This window comes from Fukomys damarensis, unplaced genomic scaffold (genome assembly GCF_012274545.1).
Source record: "Fukomys damarensis isolate Sample0158 unplaced genomic scaffold, DMR_v1.0_HiC HiC_scaffold_31, whole genome shotgun sequence".
Taxonomy (NCBI): domain Eukaryota; kingdom Metazoa; phylum Chordata; class Mammalia; order Rodentia; family Bathyergidae; genus Fukomys; species Fukomys damarensis.
This window is the reverse complement of record NW_022900943.1, coordinates 28,982,321-29,003,966: the sequence shown is the minus strand read 5'-3', so window position 1 is coordinate 29,003,966 and position 21,646 is coordinate 28,982,321. Positions and strand designations below refer to the sequence as shown.

The window sequence follows — 21,646 nt, the reverse complement described above, 5'->3', positions numbered from 1 at the left end:
GTGGAACCAACCACTGAGCTAAATCCCTGGCCCTACACTGATTCTTTTACACCAGTGATGAACTCACTGAGAAAAAAATCAGGAAAACAATTCTGTTCATGATAGATTTCAGATAGGAGACTAGGGTATGGCAAAGCTGGCTGGGGAAGTAGGTGGAACTTTTTAATTACAAGATCTTGGGACACTTGTAAAGAACAGTTCCCAAAGCCCTGCATGTGGACTTCTGGGAACTTGAGCAGGCTTTCAATAGGACAGCCTAGACCTGACATCAGCCTGAGACAAGGGATTTCAGCACCACATCTCAGGACCCAGAGGTAGAAATTCTCAGCGGTTTCCTTGAGATTTGGAAGGTATAAAGGGAGAGGCAAGCCATAAAGAGGTTACTACCATGACTTCCCATGCTAGCCCATGCTGTGTCTCCCAAACACAGAGTGTACTTTTATTTTTGCTTTTATCTTTTTTATCTTGTTCTGCAGTGCTGGTTTCTGCTATTATCATTTCACCCCTCACTTTTAAAATGTTTGGTACCATTTTTTGCTTTTCTTATCCAATTCTTTGTTTAAACAGGAAGAACCTGGAATCTAACCAGAAGTAGAGGTGAACAATCCAGAACTCCGTAATGTTTAGTTGATGAGCCACTTTTGGATACAGGCTACCCATTAAATTTTGGCGTAGCCAGCCAGGAGAAAAGCTCAGGTGCCAGAGACAAAGGTAAGGCCCACGTGGGCACACTCTTAGTTTCTTTCTAAATTACCACGAAGTTTCTTTTCTCCTATTCCTTACTCTATCCCATAGGCTGGAGATGCAGTAGACCATTCTCAAGGTGCTCAAGTAGCTGTTTGCTACTTTAGCCATAGGGAATAAGGGACAAGAATATAGACTTTTGTCTTTCTAGTTGCTCCTCTTCATTTTTGCAGGTGTGCCTTATTGTCTGAACAGTTATGTTGTATTTTGCTTAATTATCCTTGTCTCTGTGTACCCTAGTTTGTAAGTGGCTTTGTTTTTGGTTTGTGTTTTCATTGTGGGTACTGCTATGTTACCTGGGCCATGTGGACAGCCATCATTTTGTCATGTCACATGACTATGAATAACTTTTATCTGGGCGTTCATCATCTGTTTTATTTCCCCCTCTATCTCTGCCATTTTGTCTTGTTGGATGACTATATATAACTTTTACATGGGTCACCTCCCACCATCAGTTTTTCTTTCCTCTATAACACCCCCTTCTTTTTTAATGAATGGCCTTACAAGCTAAGCCTCTGATTTTAAACATCATATGGGTTTATGGTAAACCAGAGAGTGGAACCTTTTTCTTTTTCCCCACAGGAGAAGAAATTCTATACTATAAAAGATTTTTTTCTTTCTTTTTTTTTTTTTTGTGGTACCAGGGATTGAACTCGGGTCCTTGTGCTTATAAGGCAGGTGGAGGAACCACTGAGCTAAATCCCCAGCCCTATTTACTATCTCTTTGAGAACACATGAAGCCTTTGCTGGCACAAAACTTTTGAGGGGGAAGATACAAACAGACTGCCTGGCTGTGGCCATGGGCAAATGCCGGCCCATGAGCAACACCAGGGAGGCCTGCTCCCAACATGGCTGAGCTGTACAGTCTTACTCTGGCTTGTGGGGGAAATGAGAATGCAAGAAAAAAAATGTCCATTTAAAAATGTCCAAGGCTTTTGTCCAGAACTGAACATGAGCAACACTCTGCCCTCTAGTCCAGGACCCTTCCTCAGGCAATCATCAATGGCTTTTGTGCTTTCTTGTTTAAACACAGACAAATTAAAGACTGATACTTGAGGCCTGAACAAAGCATTTTAACACTTAAAACTTAAATGTTAGTGTAAACTAAAGTAAATGTAAGTGTATGAAAATAGCCATCACAATTCTTAGTGTTTTTTTCTGTCAGAATAAGTGCAAGAGATGATTTCCCATATGGTTCAAATACAATTTGGACCACCAAGGGATACAAAGAGGTAGTTGAAAGAATTTTGCTTGAGAAGGTTCTGCCAATTACCTCAGGGGAATTTGGACTAGACAAGGCCAACAGATGGCCCAGCCCCCTTCTCCCTAATGAGTTAATGGGTCCAAATGTGGAGGCACCCCCACCCCCAGGGAGGGGCTTTCTTCTCCAGTAAACGCTGCCAGCATCACTCTAAGATTCAGGATACAGACATCTATCCAGGTTTTGTAGTCTCACAAGCTGCACCTTGTGGACTTTGGATTTCCTTCTTATGTGTAGGACACCTTCTTAAGGAGTACAGGGTTAGCTGTCTCCTTCTCTCTGTAGGTCCCAAGACAAGCAGATGGGCGATCTATTGGATCTCACCACCACAGAGATTGATATTGACACTGGGCCACACTCTCAAAGAGTGGGAAAGGTTTTATCCTGACAAACTAAAACAGAAGCAGCTTGTCTATTATTGCAATACAGTATGAACTGGGAGGCGTTGAGAGATCGGTACTGTTAGGTAAAAGAGCCAAAAAAGCAGGACCAGACTAGGACTACAAGCCTTTATTATGGGGCAGATCTGCCTGGCTGTGTCCTAACAAAGGAAAAGCAGCATGGTGGAACAGGGAACCTCTTTTATAGTAGCAGGGTGGGGTTAACCTGAGCTGGAGTGGAGTTGGGTGGGGTAGCATTAAGGGATAGGAGGAGCCTGTGACACCAGTGGTTACTCAGATTAGCAAGTATCAGGCTACTCTTTCAGCTAGAAAAGAGGAATGTTGGGAGAAGGAAGGCTGTCCCTTGGTAGGAGAAGCCATATTTAACATGGAGGCTGCTATCCCATTTGGCAGCCATCTTAAGGCACAGAGCATTGTGGGAAGGATGCTACTGTTTTATGTAGCAGCCTTCTTGAGGCAAAGGAAATCTAACAGGTACAGGATGATACTTTAAATCATGACATGATTCTCTAGTTATAGTATTTCTGCTTAAAACATAAAGGTGGAATGCAATGCCTAATATTCAGGCTTTTGTGACTCTCTACCAAAGGAAATGCTAAGGAACTGTGGTGTTTAGAGTGGCCCCCAAAGAGGATAAAGATATTCTGGATGACCCCATCCTGAGACTTCCATTTGTCTCTCCAGGAGATATGGATCTCTCAGATCTGTTTGATGATACTGAGAGGTCTTTTTTGCCCTCCTCCTTATAGCCCTCAGGCCAATAAATCAATTCTACTTCCTCCAAGTAACTCAAGAACTCCATTAGAGCCTAGTGCCTCAGGGGAACCCAGCGTTGCTCAGCCCCCTTATCATGCTTCTCAGAGAGCTTTAAGTCCTGCAGATAGAACTTGAAGTGGTGCTTTTTATTTCTCTAATTCACAACTCATCATGCCCCTAAGAGAAGTTCCAGGGGTGGAAAGGAAAACTTCAGTTCAAGGCCCTTTTTCATTTGCAGATATCCAACAGTGCAAAGAAAAATTAGGCCAACTATCAAACTTACTAGGACCCTAGTAAGTTTGCATACAGGTTTCAAATACTGCCCCTTGATTTTGATTTATTATAGCAAGATTTACAATTCATCTTGGCCACTACCTGTACCCCAGATGAAATGCAAAGAATCCTAGAAGAGGCTAGAAATTATGCAAATAAGTAATATGCTTTGAAAAGGGAAGGAAACCACCCTTTTCTCCCTTCAACAGAGCCAAACTGGGAATATAATACTAGTCATGGACTACAAATGATGTCTAATATGCTAGCTGCTCTTATCATAAAGATGAAAAGGTGCATTTGAAAATCTGTTAATTATAATAGAGTGGGGTCTTACAGGGTACAGCTTTGTTTTATAACCATTTAGCAGAGTTCTTCTACCAATTATACTAATATAGATCCACCTTCCAGGGAGGGAGAGGCACTAATGGATCATAATTTCACTGTCAGTCAGCCCCAGGTATTCCACATAATCTACAAAAGCTTCAGATATGACCACAGACACCTATGGCCCAATTTACCCTGAGTAAACTTAGATGCCATGGGTGAACCAATTTGGCTGTGTATTGATACAGGGGAAGCTCATTCTGTTTTGATTTCCTTCTATGGAAAATTCTCCTCTAGTTCTATAGCCTTAGATGGGGTTGAGGAGACCACTAGCTGAAAATTCTTTACTCCTGCTTTGACATGTCATTTTGCAGACCAAATGTTTAAACATGAGTTTTTAATTGTCCCACAGAAAACAAACTGGTCTTTCCTCAAGGGATACAGGGCAAGGCTATATAAAAATCCTTCATGGTTCTTTTCAGATAAGAAGAGATGTTACATTGGAAATGGTCAGTTGTTTTCACAGAAGCAGGACTAGCAGCAAACACCCAAAAGGTCTGTAAAACTTGCCCGCTCTGTGCCTACAATAACCCTGGCAAGCCCAAACTGTCTCATTTATTAAAACCTGTACAGAGAAGAGGGACATATCCTGGAGAGGCCTGGCAATTAGACTTTACCATATGCCATCATGTGGAAAATGTAAACAGATGTTAGTTCTAATTGGCATATTTACAGGCTAGATGGAAGCCTAACCTACCTGTTCAGAAAAGGTTACAGAGGTAGTCAAGGTGCTTCCTAAAGAAATCATCCCCAGATTTAAACTACCCCAGTCCCTACAGAGACACCATGGACTTTATTTTACTATCCAAATAATTCAGGTGGTGGCATAGGCTTTAAGAATAAAGCACCACCTCCATTCTTCCTGTTGGACTTAATCTTCTGGAAACATAGAGCCACCAGACCCTAAAGTGAGCTCTGGCAAAACTTTGCCAAGAGACTTCTGAGTCCTTGCTCCAAGTTCTGCCAATAGCACTCAGGAGGATTTGTAACATGCCCAAAAGTGGACTAACTTTGAGCCTATTTGAAATGTTACATAGGAGGCCATTTTTATCCTCCGATATGCTAGAACACCCAGAAACTATAAGATTCTAACAATGTTTCATAAATCTGGACCACATGCAACAGGCTATCCAAATGTATGGGAACAAAGTTCTGCCTGCTCCTGGACTAGGAGGACCACTTACTGTCCATCCTGGAGACCAAGTGCTTCTAAAACCTTTGAAAGAGTCTTCGACACAGCACCACAGAGGAGCCCAGCTGCCACTGACCACTTGTGTGACTGTAGGCCTGCCCCTTCAACTTGGTGCCACAGAGGAGCCCCACAGCACAGACACCAATACAGTGATGTTTGGACCCCTCACCCAGGCAAACAAGAGAAAGAAAGCTTCTCCAAAGCTCCTAGATGAAAGTTGAAGCCCACTGGAAAAGTTAAGAAAATCTGCAATAAAGGCACACCACACCACCATAGTTGGTAAGTCAGAGGGACTCACATTGGCACTGGTCTAACTTCAGGACAAAGAGAGCTGAAACCTGCAGTAGAACCTTGCAGATTTCAACCCAGAAGGAGGACAGAAGTCTCAACTTGGACCTGCAGCCAAAAATCAGCCTGAACCACAGGGGACAGCTGCTGGCTCTGAGACTAATTAGCGTAGACCTACACACTTCTGCCCATGCTGTCTATTGTGTCGACAGAGGCACACTGGTGGGGCTGTGGGGAGAAATGAACCCTTCTCCATTGTTGGTGGGAGTGCAGACTGGTGCAACCACTATGGAAATCAATATGGAGATACCTCAAAGAGCTAGGACTACAGGTTCCATTTGACCCAGCCATCCCTCTGCTGGGTATCTTTCCAAAAGAATTAAAAGAATCATATCACAGTGATATAGGCACACCCATGTTTATAGTGCCACAGTTCATAATAGCTAAAACTTGGAAACAACCCAAATGTCCATTAACTGGAGATGGATAAAGATGTGTTTTTTTCTATCAAATGGAGTACTACTCAGCCACAAAGAATGAGAATCTGGAGACATTTGTAGCTAAATGAATGCACATTGAAGCTATACTTTTAAGTGAAATAAATAGGACACACTTGAGTAAATACTGAATAGTTTCTCTGGTGTGAAAAACTAAAAGTGCAAATAAGGTTCAAACGGTATAATTGAGAGTGTGAAATAGGAAGAAAACGGCTAAAGGGGGAGTAGAAAGCGGAGGGGAAAGGAAATAAGGGAAAATAAAAAAATGTGAAAAGGGAAAAAAGGTAAATAAGGAAGGATGAAGGAAGTGAATGAAGGGCAAGTGTATGGGTAAATAAACAAGAACCAAAATATATCATGTAAAGGTACAATGATAAATGTAACTGCTTGCTTTAAATGTAGCAATAAACTTAATGGGGAATAAAAAAAACTGAGAGAGGGAACACTTGCTGACCAGTTAAACCCAAAATGGAAAGCTCCCCTCTGCCCTGGTGATCCTTGATGGCAGAGACAGATAATTAGATTCATCTTTCTGAACTAAAGCTAGTCCCATCTGAACTGTCTGAAGAACCAGATCACCCAAAGGGAACCAGCCACTCCTGTGAGGATTCTGGAAGACTTGAGATTTCTCTTCAAAAAGCAAGACTGCTCCGCATATTTCAGCTAGTGGTGAAGGTCAATAGTTATTAGCTCTTATTGTTCTCTGATGGGTTTTCCTTTCTTCAACCCAGCCAGTGAGCCACAGCAACCTAAGATAGTTGGAGAGCACATAATCCCCAGTAGGTAGGGTCTACTGCCCCTTCCAGCATGAAGAAGTTACAGAAAAAGAGACTTCCAGTCCCTCAGCATCCCATAAATAATTTTGGGGATTTGTGTCTCTCAAGGGGAAATGGGATAGGAGAGTAGGGTATGGCTAAACTGGCTGGGGAAGAAGGTGTGACCTGTTAGTTACAAGATCCTGGACACATATGCAGAACAGTTCCCAAAGCCCTGCCTGTGGACCTCTCCTGAGAACTCAAGCAGGTTTTCAATAGGATGGCCTAGACCTGACATCAGCCTCAGGCATTGGATCTCAGCCCCGCCTCTCAGAACCTGGATGTAAAAGTGCTTACAGGTTTCCCTGAGATTCAGAGAGCATAAAAGCATACTAATGTATACCTTGAAGTCTTTCACATTGTACACACTGTTTCCCAGTTGCAGTGTGTACTTTTGTTTTTAACCTTTTTTGATCTTGTTTAGCTGGTTTCTTTCATATACCTTCACCCCTTATGTTTCACATAAACTTTTGGCAGTTTTTAGCTTGTCTTATCTAATTCTTTTTTTGAGAGAAGAACCACCTGGAATCTTTACTACAGAAGGAAAGGTAAGCAACCCAGAACCTGGTAACATTTAGATGATGAACCACTTTTAGAAGCAAGCTACCGGATAACAGCTTAAAATTTTAAATGCCTAGGCATTAACCGAAGATGTCATTTTTGTGGATAGCTTATAATGTATTTGTTTTTCTCCCCTTGTGAGCCAGTCACTTAACTGAGGTACTCCCTGAAGCTTTATTATGTATCGCAAACAGTTGACATTAAGTCTTGACGTTGCTTGCCATGTTTCCTTATCTTGTGACTCTGCTGTGGCTCCAGACCTCCAGTCCTTTCCTTTTCATGTGATGAAGGTTCACTTGTAATGATGCCCCTTTCTTGCCTGTCTTCTCCTGCATCCACAATGTCACTTTTGTCTCTCCCCAAAACAAGCTCTCCCCAGGTTGCCTCCTTTCATCTCACAAATATAAAAGCATCCATTAAAGTGTAAGCAAGATAAACTTCACCAAAAAATGTCCAGCTGAGAAGGTGACCATAAAATAGACCACTGGATATATTCTTCAAAAGTAGCCATGTCAAAAACAAAAAAAAGGCTGAGAAACTGTCTTAGATTAAAGGAAACTAAGACACATGACAACTAAATGCAATATAAGATTCCAGACAGAAATTTTATAAAGCACTTTTATACTGCTGGATAAGTTGACAAAAATGAAATGTAAATGAGATTAGTTAAAAATTTTATGCCAGCATTAAATTCACTGATCAAGATAACTGAGTACATAAGAGAATTATGTATTTTACTAATGCATGTTAATTTTATAAAATAATTAGATTTTAATGTGGTATTTAATGTATCTTATGACTTGCCTGTAATATATTTTGGTCATATCCATTCCTCCTGTTAGTTTTCTTAACACTCTGTTCCCTTCCCTCTTATTTCCATCCTCGTGTCCCTTTTATTGTCATGTAGTCTTTTTTTCTTTTACTATTCCACATATTAGCCAGGTGTGGTGGCCTGTAATCCCAGCACTTGGAGGCTGAGGCAGGAGGGTCTCTGTGAGTTCAAGACAAGCCTGGACTACACAGTCAGTTCCAGGTCAGTCTCAACTACACAGTGAGACCCTGTCTCAAAAAAAAATCCATATATTCAGGAAAACATTCAAAAATTGACTTTGAGAGTCTGGTTTATTTCATTTCAAATGATCATACCAAACATTTTCTTAGTTACAATGAAATATTCAAGAAAAAAAACACACGATCTATGACACATACATGATATATAACTTATTCATTAAGAAATGCACTTTTGTGTATATGTGTGGAGAGACATGGAAAGAGAGAAAATATGTCAAAATATCAATACTAGGTAAATCTAAAAATGTATACTATTGTTTACCGTTCGTACAACTTCTTTACAAGTTCGATTGCTTTCAAACACATTTCTAAATGGATTTGTGTTGTACTGAGCTCTGATTGACCTTCGAGTTGTTTCACTTTATTCTCACATCGGCCCCCACCACACCTAACCCTCATGAGTGTTCAGCGCCAACTTTGAAAGTGCGTCTCGCAAGGTCTTGAAGGTTCACTACAGAAGCGCCTAATACTTTAGCAGAGTTTTACAAAATACTAGAAAGCGTCTCCTACCCCAATTTATGGTGGTGGCGGTACATTTATGAGTGATCAGTCATAGGAAGGCATTTGTGGAAAGACAAAGAGATGGGAAGGGTTGATGGAAACTGAAAGATGCCTATTTGGAGCTGAGCTTTTCTTCAAATGTTGTTTGGTTGCCTGGTAAAACTTGAAGTGGAAAAAATAAAGGTGGAACTAGCTAAATAAATGAGTAAATGCAGGAAGGAGTGGCCTGGAGTTGAAAACAGTGCATGCTGGAAGGGTGGGATGACATGCATGACTCTAGTGGCAGAGGTGTCCTGGTGATAACATTCTAAGACACGGCAGTAAGTGAACTAGAATGGCAGTAAAAAGCCCAAAGATGAGACAACTGAGCATAGAAGCCAAGTTATTGGCGACTTTGTCATGGATGTTGGGTCCTGTGACAATTTCTCACTTCTGCAGGTTTCTTGCCCTGGGACCGTCTCATGTTTTGTCCTTCCCAGAGTCTCTCGATGGTCTGCTTTCTAACTGCAACATTAAGTTTCAGACATACACTGCAAAGTCAGTGGCATGAATCTGGACAAAAATAATTATGATAGAATGGAAGGACTTTAGTGGACATATATTGCTTTTGTTTTTATTTTGACACCCAGAATTCACAGTTTTTTTGTGGCAAATCCTCTTTAGAAACCTCCTGGGAAACTCAAACCATTTATTAGTTCCTGTCTGTACAAGAAGAGTTCCTGTAGTGGTTTAGATCTAAAATGTCCCCCTAAACTCTTGTGTTTTATAAGGTGATTGGGATCATGTGGTTCTGTATTCATCAGGGGATTGATTAGTTCAGTAGCTGTATGTGCTTTGAGGAGGTGGGTTCTGGTTGCATATGAGTTCTGAAGTGGGGGCGGGGTATGACCTGGAAGGGTGTGTTCTTGTCCTTTCTGCTTCCTGGCTGCCACGGGATGAGCAGCTTTCCTCTACCATGCCTTCCCACCACGTGTTTCTGCCACGGAGCCAGCTACCTCTAGAATGAACCCACTGCAACTGTAAGCCAGATAAGCCTGTCTTCCTTTAAGTTGTGCGCGTCAGGTGCTGTTCCCAGCAATGAGAAAGAGACTCAGATAGTTGCATTCCCAAAAGACCACTCTTTCTACAGTGGGTATATATGCACAGTCTTGGACAGAACGAGTGTCCAGTGTAGGCCCATGGGGAATCCCCAGATATCTGTAACCTGGTACTGGAACATGAGCTGCAGGTGATCTGGAAAAGACCTCCCATGACTCCTTCTAGGCCATAAAGATCAGAGTGGCATGTCCATTCTGATTGGTTCACTTCACACACTGAGGGCAAGATCTTGCATGGAGAGAAGGAAGGCACCAAGTTCACTTTCCCTAGAGAGAGGCAGGCCATGACTGACAACAGCCCTGCAGATACTTAGTGCTCAAAGAACAACCCCATGTACATTTCTGCTGGGTGTGACATTATTAAGCTCTGTGGTACTCTGATCAGCCTCAAGGAAGTGCTGAGCAGATCACATCAAGAATCAGAGAGCAGTACAGGGTCATGAAGTGTAAGTGAGGGCATAAACCTTTGTTCTCCCAGCGGGGTCATTCTTTCCCGCTCTGTTTTCTTGCTTTCCTATTTACTTTAGGATATATTTTCCTTACTGTCAGCTTTATTTTACCTTGAGAGAAAAGTGGCTGCCAATACAACATTCCCACCACTGACAGTTGAGTGAAAATATCAGTCCAGACAGCCCAAAGCAATAACCAGGGTAGGGAAACCACCTTTAGGCGATTTCCAGTAGGTAAATCTCAATGGCAAGGAAAACAAAGTATTGTTTCTGAAATACATCAACGCCTTCCTCATAGGAGCTTCCTGCAAAGCATCTACACTGCTGCTAGACCCAACACTATCTTCCAGGAGCCACTATAGCAGAATCCTCAAGACACTAAGCAAGGTTATGCTCCTATATGAGCCTCTGGTCAGAGAGATGTCTCTGCAAATACTTAATCCATTCTGTTCCCAAAACCTTACCTGTCTGTGCTCTTCTCATGTACAGAAGACCTGTCTTCCTCACTGCAGTGAATGAGGAAGAAGGTATGGGTGACCACACATTGTCACTGAGACTAAAACTAAGGGTAGGAAGTACAGCCTTCCTCACTTTAGGGACAGAAGGTTCTTTTGGAGACATGTGGTATCTATTCCACAAGAGCTCCAGGGGACTGGTCCCCTAGAGGCCAAAGGGGCAATCAGGGAGAACTTTACTTATCCCTTTCCATAAGCTCAATCCATTACCCACAGCCTGTGCCCTCCATACCGTATACACAAGACATCACTGTATTAGGATATTTATTGGAAGTCATCCATATTTTCCACAAAGAAGGGATTATTTGGGAGAAATAAATCTTCCTTCCAGAGAATTCTGGCAAAGGACTTTTGCATAACTTGTAGCGACTTTCCGATCTTTGGTGTTCTCAGGAAAGTCAGTTTTCCCTCTAACTGGGCCCCTGGTCTGTACAGAGGATGATGAGCTAGCCTTTTTCTGGGGGCTTTCTTGGCCTCTGTGTTTGACACTAGGACAAATCCGTTGGAAAAATTGTTTCATTTTATCTCTGAAAGAATTGTCAGGAGGGGGCTGTTCCCTCAGTGACAGGGCTGAGGAGAACTTGCTTCCACGTGTCTTTTCTAACATCCTGTCTTGGTCAGGGCAGTTTCTTCTTTGATGCTGGTGTGCAGACAGCCGTGCATCACCTCCACTAAGGTCTCTTGCTGTGAGTGTGTGAGGACACACTCTCTTTGCTTCTGGAGGGAATTTCCTGTGTTGACACTTGCATAAAACACGCTTAGTGACCCCGGGCTCTTGACCCTGCCCCGTGTGGGGTTTTGTGTTGTCCAAGTGGGCATGCATCACTGGGGAAGCTGCTGTGTACCCGTAGGAGGTACCCTCGTCATGGTGGAGTAAGGTCTTGGTTTTCAAGTTACTAGAGGCAGGGGACACATTAACGGGAAGGCCCTGAGTCTGGCTTTGCTTCCTGCTCTCTATTTTACGCTTCAGCTCACTCATCAGCTGATTTTGAAGGTTTGATGATTTAAAGTCTTGGGGAACTGCTGCTCTTGTCAGAGGCCGTTTAGTGGTCAGGGAAGTTTCTGGTTTTCTTGTATTAGCGTCTCTCCTTAGGGTGGCTTCTGATTTACCAGTCATCAAGATGTTACTAGTCTGTGACTGAAGACCACAGAGCTCCTTTGCTTTAACTACCTCCCATTGTGTTGTTACTTTTCCCTGCAGCCTCTGTTTCTCATTGCAGGAGCTCATTCTCTTATTTATTTCAGGGCCAGCCTGAAGTGCCAGCTTTGAGTGGCATCTCTTGTCTTCTAGAGTCTGCTTCTGACTCACTGAATCTGTGTTGCTGTGCGAGGGCAGTACTGAAACCCATGTGCCATCCTCCCTCATCTTCATGCTCTCTGTACTCTCACAGTTGGTGTAAGAGGGTGACTGTGTCAGAGCCCCCCGTCCTTCCATGCCCACGTGTGAAGTGGCATGAGGACAGTCCACATCCGAATTTGATTCTATCTGCTGTGCTTGAAAAGCATTAGAGGTTTTTGTAAGGGTCTTGTAGACTTCCATTTTAGAACCCACATCAGAAATACTAGTGCCTGATGAGGGAAATTTGGAATGAGAAAGAGCCGGGTACAGGTCCTCCTTTATTTTGGAGATGTCTATGGATTCCTGGACCTTGTGGGGAAGGCCCCACATCATTCTCCTTTGAAAAGTTTTAATATGCTCTTCCAGCATCTTTTGTTTGCTGGAACTAATGAAGGAAATATCCTGGGAGGTGTTCAAGTATCTGTCCTTACCCGCCAGTGATGTTTGATTTCTGTCTTTTATTTGCCTGGAAGATTTCTCAGAAAAGGGAAGTGTCTGGTTGATGGAACGCCATGATTTATTCACAGTACCGGGGATCTGGCCTTCATGAATTTCCCCACACTTCTTGCTTAAGTGTGCTTGCAGTGCACTCATGACTGAGGCCCCTGGCTTTTTCCTCACTTGACTTTGCAGGGTATTCTCTGAGTAAGAGCCCTGAGTACTATCTATAATCCTGTTGTGGCCACTCAACAGGTTTTGGGGGCCAATTTCTGGCCTGTGTCCCTGGTTCTTCCCTACTCCCTCTGGAAGCAGCATTTCTGAGGTCCTCTTGTAGGTTTCATACTGGCTCAAGTCTTTGCTGCTCTTGCCTTTATAAAAAGAGATCCAAGAAAGCCCATGGCTTTCCTTTGACTTAGAGGTCTCAGGGACCTTACTCTGAGGCTGCATCAATGACAGAGACTCTTGGACTCTGCGGGGCAGGCCCCAGCGGTGTTGGATTAGCCTCTTCTGAAGGTGATGCTCTAGTTTCTTTCGCAGCTCACTGCTGCAGGGAAAATCTTCCCGAAGGGTGGGAACTGGCACATGGGCCTTGGAGGCCTGGCTAATCGGTGAAAGCTTAGGATCTGGAGGACAGAAGTCTTCCTGAGATCTTTGGACCACAGAAGGTAAACCCCACATACTTTGTTCTACTTTCAGTAGCATGTCAGTTTCCAGGTGTTGCTTTTCAGCTGGAGTAAAAGACTGTACCTCGCCCTTGGTGTTATGAAAACACACTCCACAGCTTCCAGGCTGGCATTGAGGAGAAGGTAGCAGAGGAGGGGGTGGGGACTGAAGCGGGCCCTGGGTCTGCACAGGAAGGAGATTGGGAGACTGACATTGGGGCAGAGTTTGGGGCAAGGGTTGAGGCTGGAGCTCAGGCAAGGACAGAGGTGGAGGATGTGGAAGGATTGGAAGTTCATGGGCTGTGGAGGTGTTGGAGATTGCATTAGAGCAAGTAAAGATTGAAGAATAGTCACCTGAGATGGGTACAGTGGGGTTCAGTGACTCGCCGTGTAGAGATGGAGGACCCCAGAAGAGCTGAGTATGTTTTTGCTCTAAATGATCCTCCAAGGTCTTAGGACATGGGAGCTTCAGATGTGGGTGAAGCCCCTCTGATTTGCCCTCCCTGTTCCAATTAGGAAGGGTGTATACAGAGTCCTTTTGATCAGTAGCTGACTCTGATCTTTTCCATGAAAAACTTAGTGGGGAGTCTGGCTGATGTTGCTTTGGGAAAGATTCTGTCCTCTTTCCCTTTCCTTTGCCTAAAAGCAAATCACCCCTCTTTTTTATTTGTCTTTCCCGGAAAGCCTGGCTGTCAGGGCTGAGAAATTTGAGGTTTCTGGGCTCTATAAGATGGTCTTCAGTGTCTACCTGAAAAGACACTTCCATGGGATGAAAGTTGTTAGTGGAGAACCCACCAGGGTTCTCAACGGATGAAGTGTTTTCTGGTTGAAGGTCCGATTTTGCTTCCTGAGTTAGCAGGGGAGGGGGAAAGGCAAGTGGGAATCTGGAATCCAAGGGAGGAATAGGCTCTGCTTGCTGAGAGTCACCCAGTGGTGCAGGTGACTGTGAGTCCACTGAAGAGGTGACCGGGTTAGGTGGGAGAGCAGAGTGTGAAGATGGAGAAGACTTGGGCACAAGGGCTGAAATTGGGTTTCTTGGAAGGACTGTTGAGATGGGAAAGGTCTGTGTGCATGATGAATCAGAATCCGTGGAAGTCACAGAGGACACAGAGTAATCAGTGTCTTCCAGGGATGCCTGAGAGAGCATTCGACTGACCTTAGCTGTTGTGGTGTTACACACGTCACAGAGGGGGTCTGGGCACAGCAACTGACGAAGGTGGTTGATATCAGGATACTGGCCCAGAGGGCTGCAAAGACAGAAAATACAAAGTTGGTGCCAGGACCAGTACAAGGAGAGGAAGGCCTTCTGTCCTGGCTGGGGTGGAGCTACCTGACACCTCCTACACGCTTCGCAATGCCCCCCAGCTATGACCTCACAAAGCACAGACCTCACAAAACACTTCATGGCTTATTTTAAGCCTTCAATCACATACTTGCTAAAGCTGCCCCAACCTTGACCAACCATGTAGAATCCCTGCGATGCACAAAACTTGTAGAAAAAGGGAACAGCAAAGAAGGAAGTGGCTAATCACCTTTTCAGAATTGAAAGCAGTTTCCTCCCCTCCTGTCTTTCTCTCAAGCCTGCTCTCCAAGCTGGAAAACCAAGAAAATTGGTGACATATAGTAAAAGTAGAAACACAGGGATCTTACAGTAGTCCCTGTATAAGAAACACTTAAGGTATTAAGGTCTGAAAGTCCCAATAATTAGAGACGGAACCTAGTGGTCAAGGATTGCATTGAGTATTCACATGTGCATGTGTTCCCTTCAATAGTCAGGGTTGACCTCAGAGCCGAGTCTCAGTGTTCAGGAATGAAGTACTTTGCACAATGTCAGGAGACAGAAGTTGTGACTCCAAAGGGACCAGTGGTCCTTCCTGGACAACTCACAGAGTGGCCTGTTCGGCAGCTCCCATTCATTACCAGGTCCATCATTGTTTCACCCACAGTGGGGCAGAGCAGGGCTCTGAAAGTCTCAGGTTTCATGCCTCTCCTCTGAGGGCTCTGTGTTCTGAAACAGACTATGTTTAATTACTAATATTTCCAGAGCTCATGGATCTGGAACCTCATGGAAAGAACAGGAGGGGTCCTCCTTAGAGAGCTGAGGTCAAAGAGGAAAGAACATACCTTTAAGTGTTGTGATTCTCCTCCTCCTCCTCTTTCTGCTCTGAAGCTGAGAACAAAAAGAAAAGAATGAAAGGCTGGGATTCATTTATCTCACTCCTTTCTCTAGCAAGCTCAAACATTCATTAGTCATTTAACTCTTTTAATTAAGAGAGTTCAAAAATCATTCCACTTTTACTCATTTAGTCTTTTTACTAATTTTTAAGATGATCAGTTATCTTCAAATTTTCTATTTCTGAAAAACTCAAAGGATTTTGTCTGAAAAATCAACACTTGATATTCTCAGTCAGGTCTTCTGTTCCAGGAGGGAATAGAGTCTGAGACAAGAGTTGAGACTGTGCTCCTCCTGAGGCCCTTGTGTCTTGGGGACAGATCTCGGGCTCCAGCCTCTGTTCATTGGCTCTCCAAGGTCAGTGTTGCTGTCCTAATCAACCCAACAAACAGGAAGGCTTAGGGAAGGACACCAGTCATGGGAATAGGACTGGTGATCAAGCATCAGAACACACAAATTGTAAATGAGTCTGTCAGGACCAGGGAATTCCTGCTTGGGATCTTATCCTGGAGCACTCTGCCCCTCCCAGAGAGGTAGTGTGTAAACTTTAGATGGTAACATTTCTCCCCCCATCTCCTCGCCTTGCCTGACCTCTTGTGCTAATGAGAAGTGCTCTGTCTTCTGCTCAGACCTTCCATCTCAGTTGTTTCCTGAGTCAAAACTCATTTACTAATGTAAGGAAGGAAGTTGGGAATCTCTTGGGGATTGACCCATGCTCCCTTACCTTTGAGATGTCCTTTTTGTCCCAGAAGGATGGTAAAAATGATTTCAGTGACAGATAGCAAAAGAGCAGAAAGAGCAACCCCACAGCATTCATAAAGGTGCTATGGGGGTCTGTATCTAAGAAAGATGAGCCAAAGCTCAGCCATGGCTCTATATAACTATTTAAGAAATAAAAGAGAACATTCTCCATTATCTGAATCGCGAGACTGCCTGAGGCAACTGAGTTCTGAGCATGCAGGAGCTTGACTATATACCCTTGCCTGCATCACAGAGCATGGGAAAGTCACAAAGAAGCTGAGGTGGTGGAGGGGAGACCTGAGGAGGGTGTGGTCAGTGCCCCTCCCCACCCACCGGCACTGCATACCCCTCTCCCCTTTCCCAACTTCACTTTTTCCTCATTTCCTGTATTACCTCTAGGGGGTGTTCTTTTTGTTCCATCTGTGACTCGGATTTTACTTGAGTCCCCCTTTCCTATTGTGATTTGGGAAAAATAATTCCCAAATTGTTAGGTGTCAGATGGGCCGAGTTTATCGTCTCACAACATCCAGGAATGAAGTCACGAACCAGAGGAGTTAAAAGAGTCTATTGGAAATAAGGAGAAGAATAGCTCCTGAATTTGGGGGGTGGGGGAGATCCCGGCTGGAGGGCCACCAAAGCTCTGTGTCAGGGGTAATTTATACAGCAATATCACAGTGTGGGAACAACATGGGTCAAAGTACAGTCAACCTATAGGATTACAAGTATAGTCACTTAGCTAATATTGATCCAGTAGGGAAGCGAGGCATGTAGCGAAGATACAGTACATGGAAAGAACAAAGGCATTTCTGGAAATAATGGGTCCAGGTGTTCTAGTCACCCACCTGTGTATCTAACCCTATCTGGGCTTGCTGACCAGATGGTGCTAATTACAGTACAATCTTAAGCTGCTATTTATCTTTAGGAAGGTTTGTGTGTGACTTCCTCTGGAGCCAGATCCCTCTCTATTAATTTCTGTCTAATTTAGCTGTCTATAATTGTTGGAACCCTCGACTTGGACTCCATCAATTCCAATGCCTTAGAGGTCTGGCATACTACCTGGATTGTTCACCTCCACCCAGACACAGCGAAATATAAACAGTGCAAAGGCTAAATGAACATGCTGTATACACAAAAATACACACATCCTTTGACAACAACCCAGTATTTTCAAATTCAAGAATCAGTCATTTCTTCCTTTTAGTTCAACACTTCATGTGGCATTTTGACCCCCCTCTTCTAAGATCAAAAACAGCCCCTGCTCCTCACATCAATTTTTCAACCTCCACCCAGACACAGCGAAATATAAACAGTGCAAAGGCTAAATGAACATGCTGTATACACAAAAATACACACATCCTTTGACAACAACCCAGTATTTTCAAATTCAAGAATCAGTCATTTCTTCCTTTTAGTTCAACACTTCATGTGGCATTTTGACCCCCTCTTCTAAGATCAAAAACAGCCCCTGCTCCTCACATCAATTTCAGGGGAGATGTATGATTTGCCAAAGCAGGGATAGGGTGCAGTGCTAAGAGATGGATCCCCTAGTCCTTATGGCAGGTGAGATCTAGGCGTTTAGTCTCACTGACTCCCCTGTGAGACATGAATAAAGTTGACAAGGTGAGCATGCTCTACACAATAACCCTGCAAGTGTCCAAATGAGCTACCAAATTCTATTTAGACTCCTCTTGTCCAATTTAAGTAATCCCCACATCACACACATCACCCCTCTTTCAGAAGTCTGTACCTTCCTGTTGGCTATCCTCTGAACTGTCCTCCTAATGTCTCACGACTTTCTTGAACTATAAGGCCATTTATTTCACATCCACATCTAGCACTCTCACCTGGTCTCCATGTGGATCAGAGCCTCCCAGCCAGACAGTGTCTCTTTTCGGTTACACAGGAGCGAGAAACCTGTCTGGAGGACAAAATCTGCCATGAGCTGCTGTGTTCTTTGTTCCTTGACAGGGAACCTCAGCCCCATTTTTATTTAACAACTTTTCAGTGGTGGAAGTGAAGAAAACAGACATCAGCAGGTCTAGGCTCCACCCTTAAAGGAGCTCATGCTGAGGGGGCTGTAGAAACACGTGTACCAAGTGAAATGACCACCTATGTGAAGAGGAGAGGTCGCCGTATTTACTAATTGCCAAGCAGTCTGTGGAATAGATGGGAAATGTGGGTCCTTACTGCCGGAATGTCCCACTCCTAACTCAAGGCTTCCCTGCCTCTCTCCTCAGCTTTTCAATCTGAATTAATGATTCTTCAAGAAGGTGATTGAAGATTAGCTGTTCTCTTTTAACATAATATCACTGGCTAGATGTCTTTACTTGTAGATGTGCCTACAGTTAAAACCCACAACAAGTTCCAATAATTAAAGGAGTTATGCAGTTAAGAGTATTGGTTTTGTCCATTAAGTGATGACAAATCTAGAAAGTAAAGAAAAGTTGTTTTGGGTGCTCTATCACCTCTCTGGAAACTGCCTTTCCATTAGCACCAGTGTCTTTATGGTTTTTCTCCAGCATCCTTTGACGTCCTGCTTTCAAAACCCACAAACTACACCTGACTTGCAGTTGGGCCTAAGTAAATAATAAAGTTTAAAATGCTCTCTCTGTCAGGAACACATCTCCCACATCTTCGTCTGGCTAACCACTCATGCAGGGCACTTCATGCTGCCGCTGGGAGACGGAGGAGGTGGCTTCTGGTGCACTGACATCTTATCGCCCTATGAAACCCTCCTAGGTGACAGGCGTCACCACACAAATGTAGTCCTGCATCTCTCAGTGTACTTGGGCATACTGTCTCCAAGGAGGAGGATTTCCCAAAAGCTCTGCTAGAGAAGTAAGCAGCAATGTGAGGATTCTCAATATAGATAATTTATTACTTTAGGAGTCTCATGTTCTCCGCGTCCTAGGATCTTTCCTGAATTCTTTCACTTTTTCTGACCTCTGTCTTGGGATAAAACACTTGGAGGCAGCTGTTTTCAGGGTCCCGAAAAGCCTGAAGAAGATCAGACTCTGAGCTAAAATCCTTAAACCCCATTGACGAACAGTGTCTGTAGGAGGTCCTCTACATATTTCATCTCTGCTGTGTAGCATTTCTGGGACTATTATAAAACAGGCTATTGTTTCTGCCCTCAGGCAGGTCATAGCTAGATAAGACAAATAAAGATAGGGAGAAAGGAGACAAGAAAAATTGTAATACTAAAATTGTACTTGTAAAGAAAAACTGCAGCTTCTCATATTTTCTTACTTTTCCCTTATTCCCTTTCCCCTACCCTTCCCACTTAAAATGAAAAAATGGAAATAAAGTGTTTGTCAGTGGGGAGGGGAAGAGGGAGTGAAGGGAGGGCAGGGACAAGGGAAAAAAAATGAGAACCAAGACCTGTCATGTAAAGGTACAAGATCCCAGTAATGAATGTAACTGTACTGTATACCTAGAATGTACCAATAAACTCAATAAAAAGAAAGAAAAACTGCAGCCTCAAGACACAAAAGTTATTCAAACTTTCTTCCAGGAAAAATTCCTAAGGTTCTTAAAGACAATAAGCCTATAAATTGCGTCCTGGACTCCTACCTTTCCCCTTTAAGTTACACTCCTTTCTACAAACCTCTATATTCTGAAAGCACACTATTAAGAGGATAGCATAACTCATCTTTAAACACATGTAAATAGTTTATATTTTAATATGTCCCACCCGAATACACATCCTAGAAGCTCATTTCAGAGAAACTCCCACATTTACATAAAACTCTCAAAGCCTCAGTGGCTTCTGAAGGCTCATAGGGCCCTCTTGAGGGCCATACTCTTGTTTATTTGATTATGTCCTTTTTTTTGGTACAGGGGATCAAACTCGGGTCCTTGCACTTGAAAAGCAGGTGGTGGGACCACTAAACTAAATCCCTGGCCCTTGATTATGTACTTTTAAAGTTCTGCATAAATCTTTTTATACCTCTTACTGACATGACCTGCAAATTCTTTTCTGATGGAAGTCAGTGAACCGGCAACCTGCCCCATGGTTGGGGTGACTCAAGGTTTCCTGTCTCCAGTTTGGGGGGCCTCTTTAGACCCTATCCAGTGGCAATAGTTGAAGAGGTGACACCTCCAAACAACTGCAGCACAATGCCACAAAAACAGTAAAAGAAGCGGGCATAGTACAGGTGAGAACTTAGGTAAAAGAGCAAGTAATGTGTCTGCCAGAGAGGGTCAAGGGAATACTCTCTGAGGCTTGGTCTCGTAGACTATTGTTCTCTTTCTCCTCCTGCTACTCTTCCCACCTGCTTCACCTCCTCCCCTTAGAAGGCTATTTTGAAAGCAGTTCTAGGCTCACACCAAAATTAAGTAAGAAGTACAGAGACTTCCTGTATCCCTGCTGTCCCCACTGGATGTGAGCACAGCCTTCCCCTGTCTGCATCCTAACCAAAATGGCGCATTTGTTACAATTAAGAGACCCGCACTGACACTTCATTACTACTCCAAGTCCACAATTTACATGAGTTCAAATTGATGCACAGTCTGTGAGTTTTGACAGATATATAATGTCATGCGTCCCCAACTACAGTGTCATACAGAATAGTTTCACTACCGTAAAAATCTTGTGCTCCATCTCTTCATCCCTCCCTTCCCACTAATCTGTGAAACCACTGATGCTTTCACTGTCTCCATTACTCTTGCTTACTCAAGAATGACATATAAGGTGGAATTGCGCAGTATGTGTCCTTTTTAACTTGGTTCCTTTCACGTAGACATATGGATTTAAGTGTCCTCTATATTTTTTATGGCTTGAAAGCTTATTTCTTCTCAATAGTGAGTAATATTCAATTGTATATATATGCCACCCTTTACTTATCCATTCACCTATTGAACTTTTCAGTGACTTCCAGTTTGGGTAACTATAAATAAATCTGCTATAAACTTTCTTGAACAGAAAAACTATTACACAATTCACTTACTATCGAGTTTACCAATTTTAAATATACAGTTCAATAGCATTTATGGTACTCACAGTGCTGTGGATCCATCACCACAGTTAATTGAAAACATTTTCACCACTTCAGTAGGAAAGACTATTCTGTTTCCATCCCCCTCCCCACCCTTGCCCTGCCCAATCCTCGTCTAATTTCTATCTGTACACGTGTCAACTCTAGACATAACATGCAAAGGAAATCATACAATATATGCCTTTCCACGTCTGGCTTCTTTTATTTAGCATATTGTTTAGAAGGTTCATCTATGCTGTAGCATATGTCAATATTTCATTTACTGTTATGGCTAAATAATATTCCATTCTATGGAATATGTATGTGTTTATTATTTGAACATTGGGTTATCTCAATTTTTTGGCTATTATAAATAATATAAATATTATAAACAATGCTCCTATGTACATGTTTTTGTCTGGACATTTATTTCTTGTTTATTCATTTTCACAATAACTTAAAGTGGCACTTTGTCTAAAGTTGTTTCTGTCAGAGATTTTGTAGTACAT

The 21,646-nt window shown here is 43.1% G+C and overlaps 1 protein-coding gene and 1 long non-coding RNA gene across 3 annotated transcripts in view; one reads left to right on the top strand and one right to left on the bottom strand.

Annotated features, from left to right (window-relative positions):
- Window positions 1-5,244, top strand: part of LOC104874429 — an 11,640-nt gene extending 6,396 nt beyond the window's left edge. For both annotated transcript variants that reach the window (XR_002025952.1, XR_002025951.1), the window contains 2 exons: window positions 568-711; window positions 4,242-5,244. This is a non-coding gene — a long non-coding RNA (uncharacterized LOC104874429). The remainder of the gene's footprint in view (window positions 1-567; window positions 712-4,241) is intronic.
- Window positions 5,245-11,106: 5,862 nt separating this feature from the next.
- On the bottom strand, window positions 11,107-16,333 carry Spata31d1 (SPATA31 subfamily D member 1). Its single transcript, XM_033757705.1, has 6 exons — window positions 16,145-16,333; window positions 15,372-15,417; window positions 14,780-14,840; window positions 13,602-14,494; window positions 13,360-13,431; window positions 11,107-13,313 (listed from the first exon to the last, which is right to left on the bottom strand). The coding sequence occupies exons 1-6, from the start codon at window positions 16,331-16,333 to the stop codon at window positions 11,107-11,109; spliced, it is 3,468 nt and encodes a 1,155-aa protein (XP_033613596.1).
- Between the last annotated feature and the right edge of the window lie 5,313 nt (window positions 16,334-21,646).

What these genes read in the sequence shown, in the direction of transcription:
- Spata31d1 (XM_033757705.1), bottom strand. Translation starts at nt 16,333, where the DNA reads ATGGAGAATGTTCTCTTTTATTTCTTAAATAGTTATATAGAGCCATGG. An exon ending in ACAAAAAGGACATCTCAAAG is followed by an intron (nt 15,418 to 16,144) that starts GTAAGGGAGCAT and finishes TTTTGTTCTCAG; the next exon opens with CTTCAGAGCAGAAAGAGGAG. An exon ending in GAGAATCACAACACTTAAAG is followed by an intron (nt 14,841 to 15,371) that starts GTATGTTCTTTC and finishes TTGGTTTTCCAG; the next exon opens with CTTGGAGAGCAGGCTTGAGA.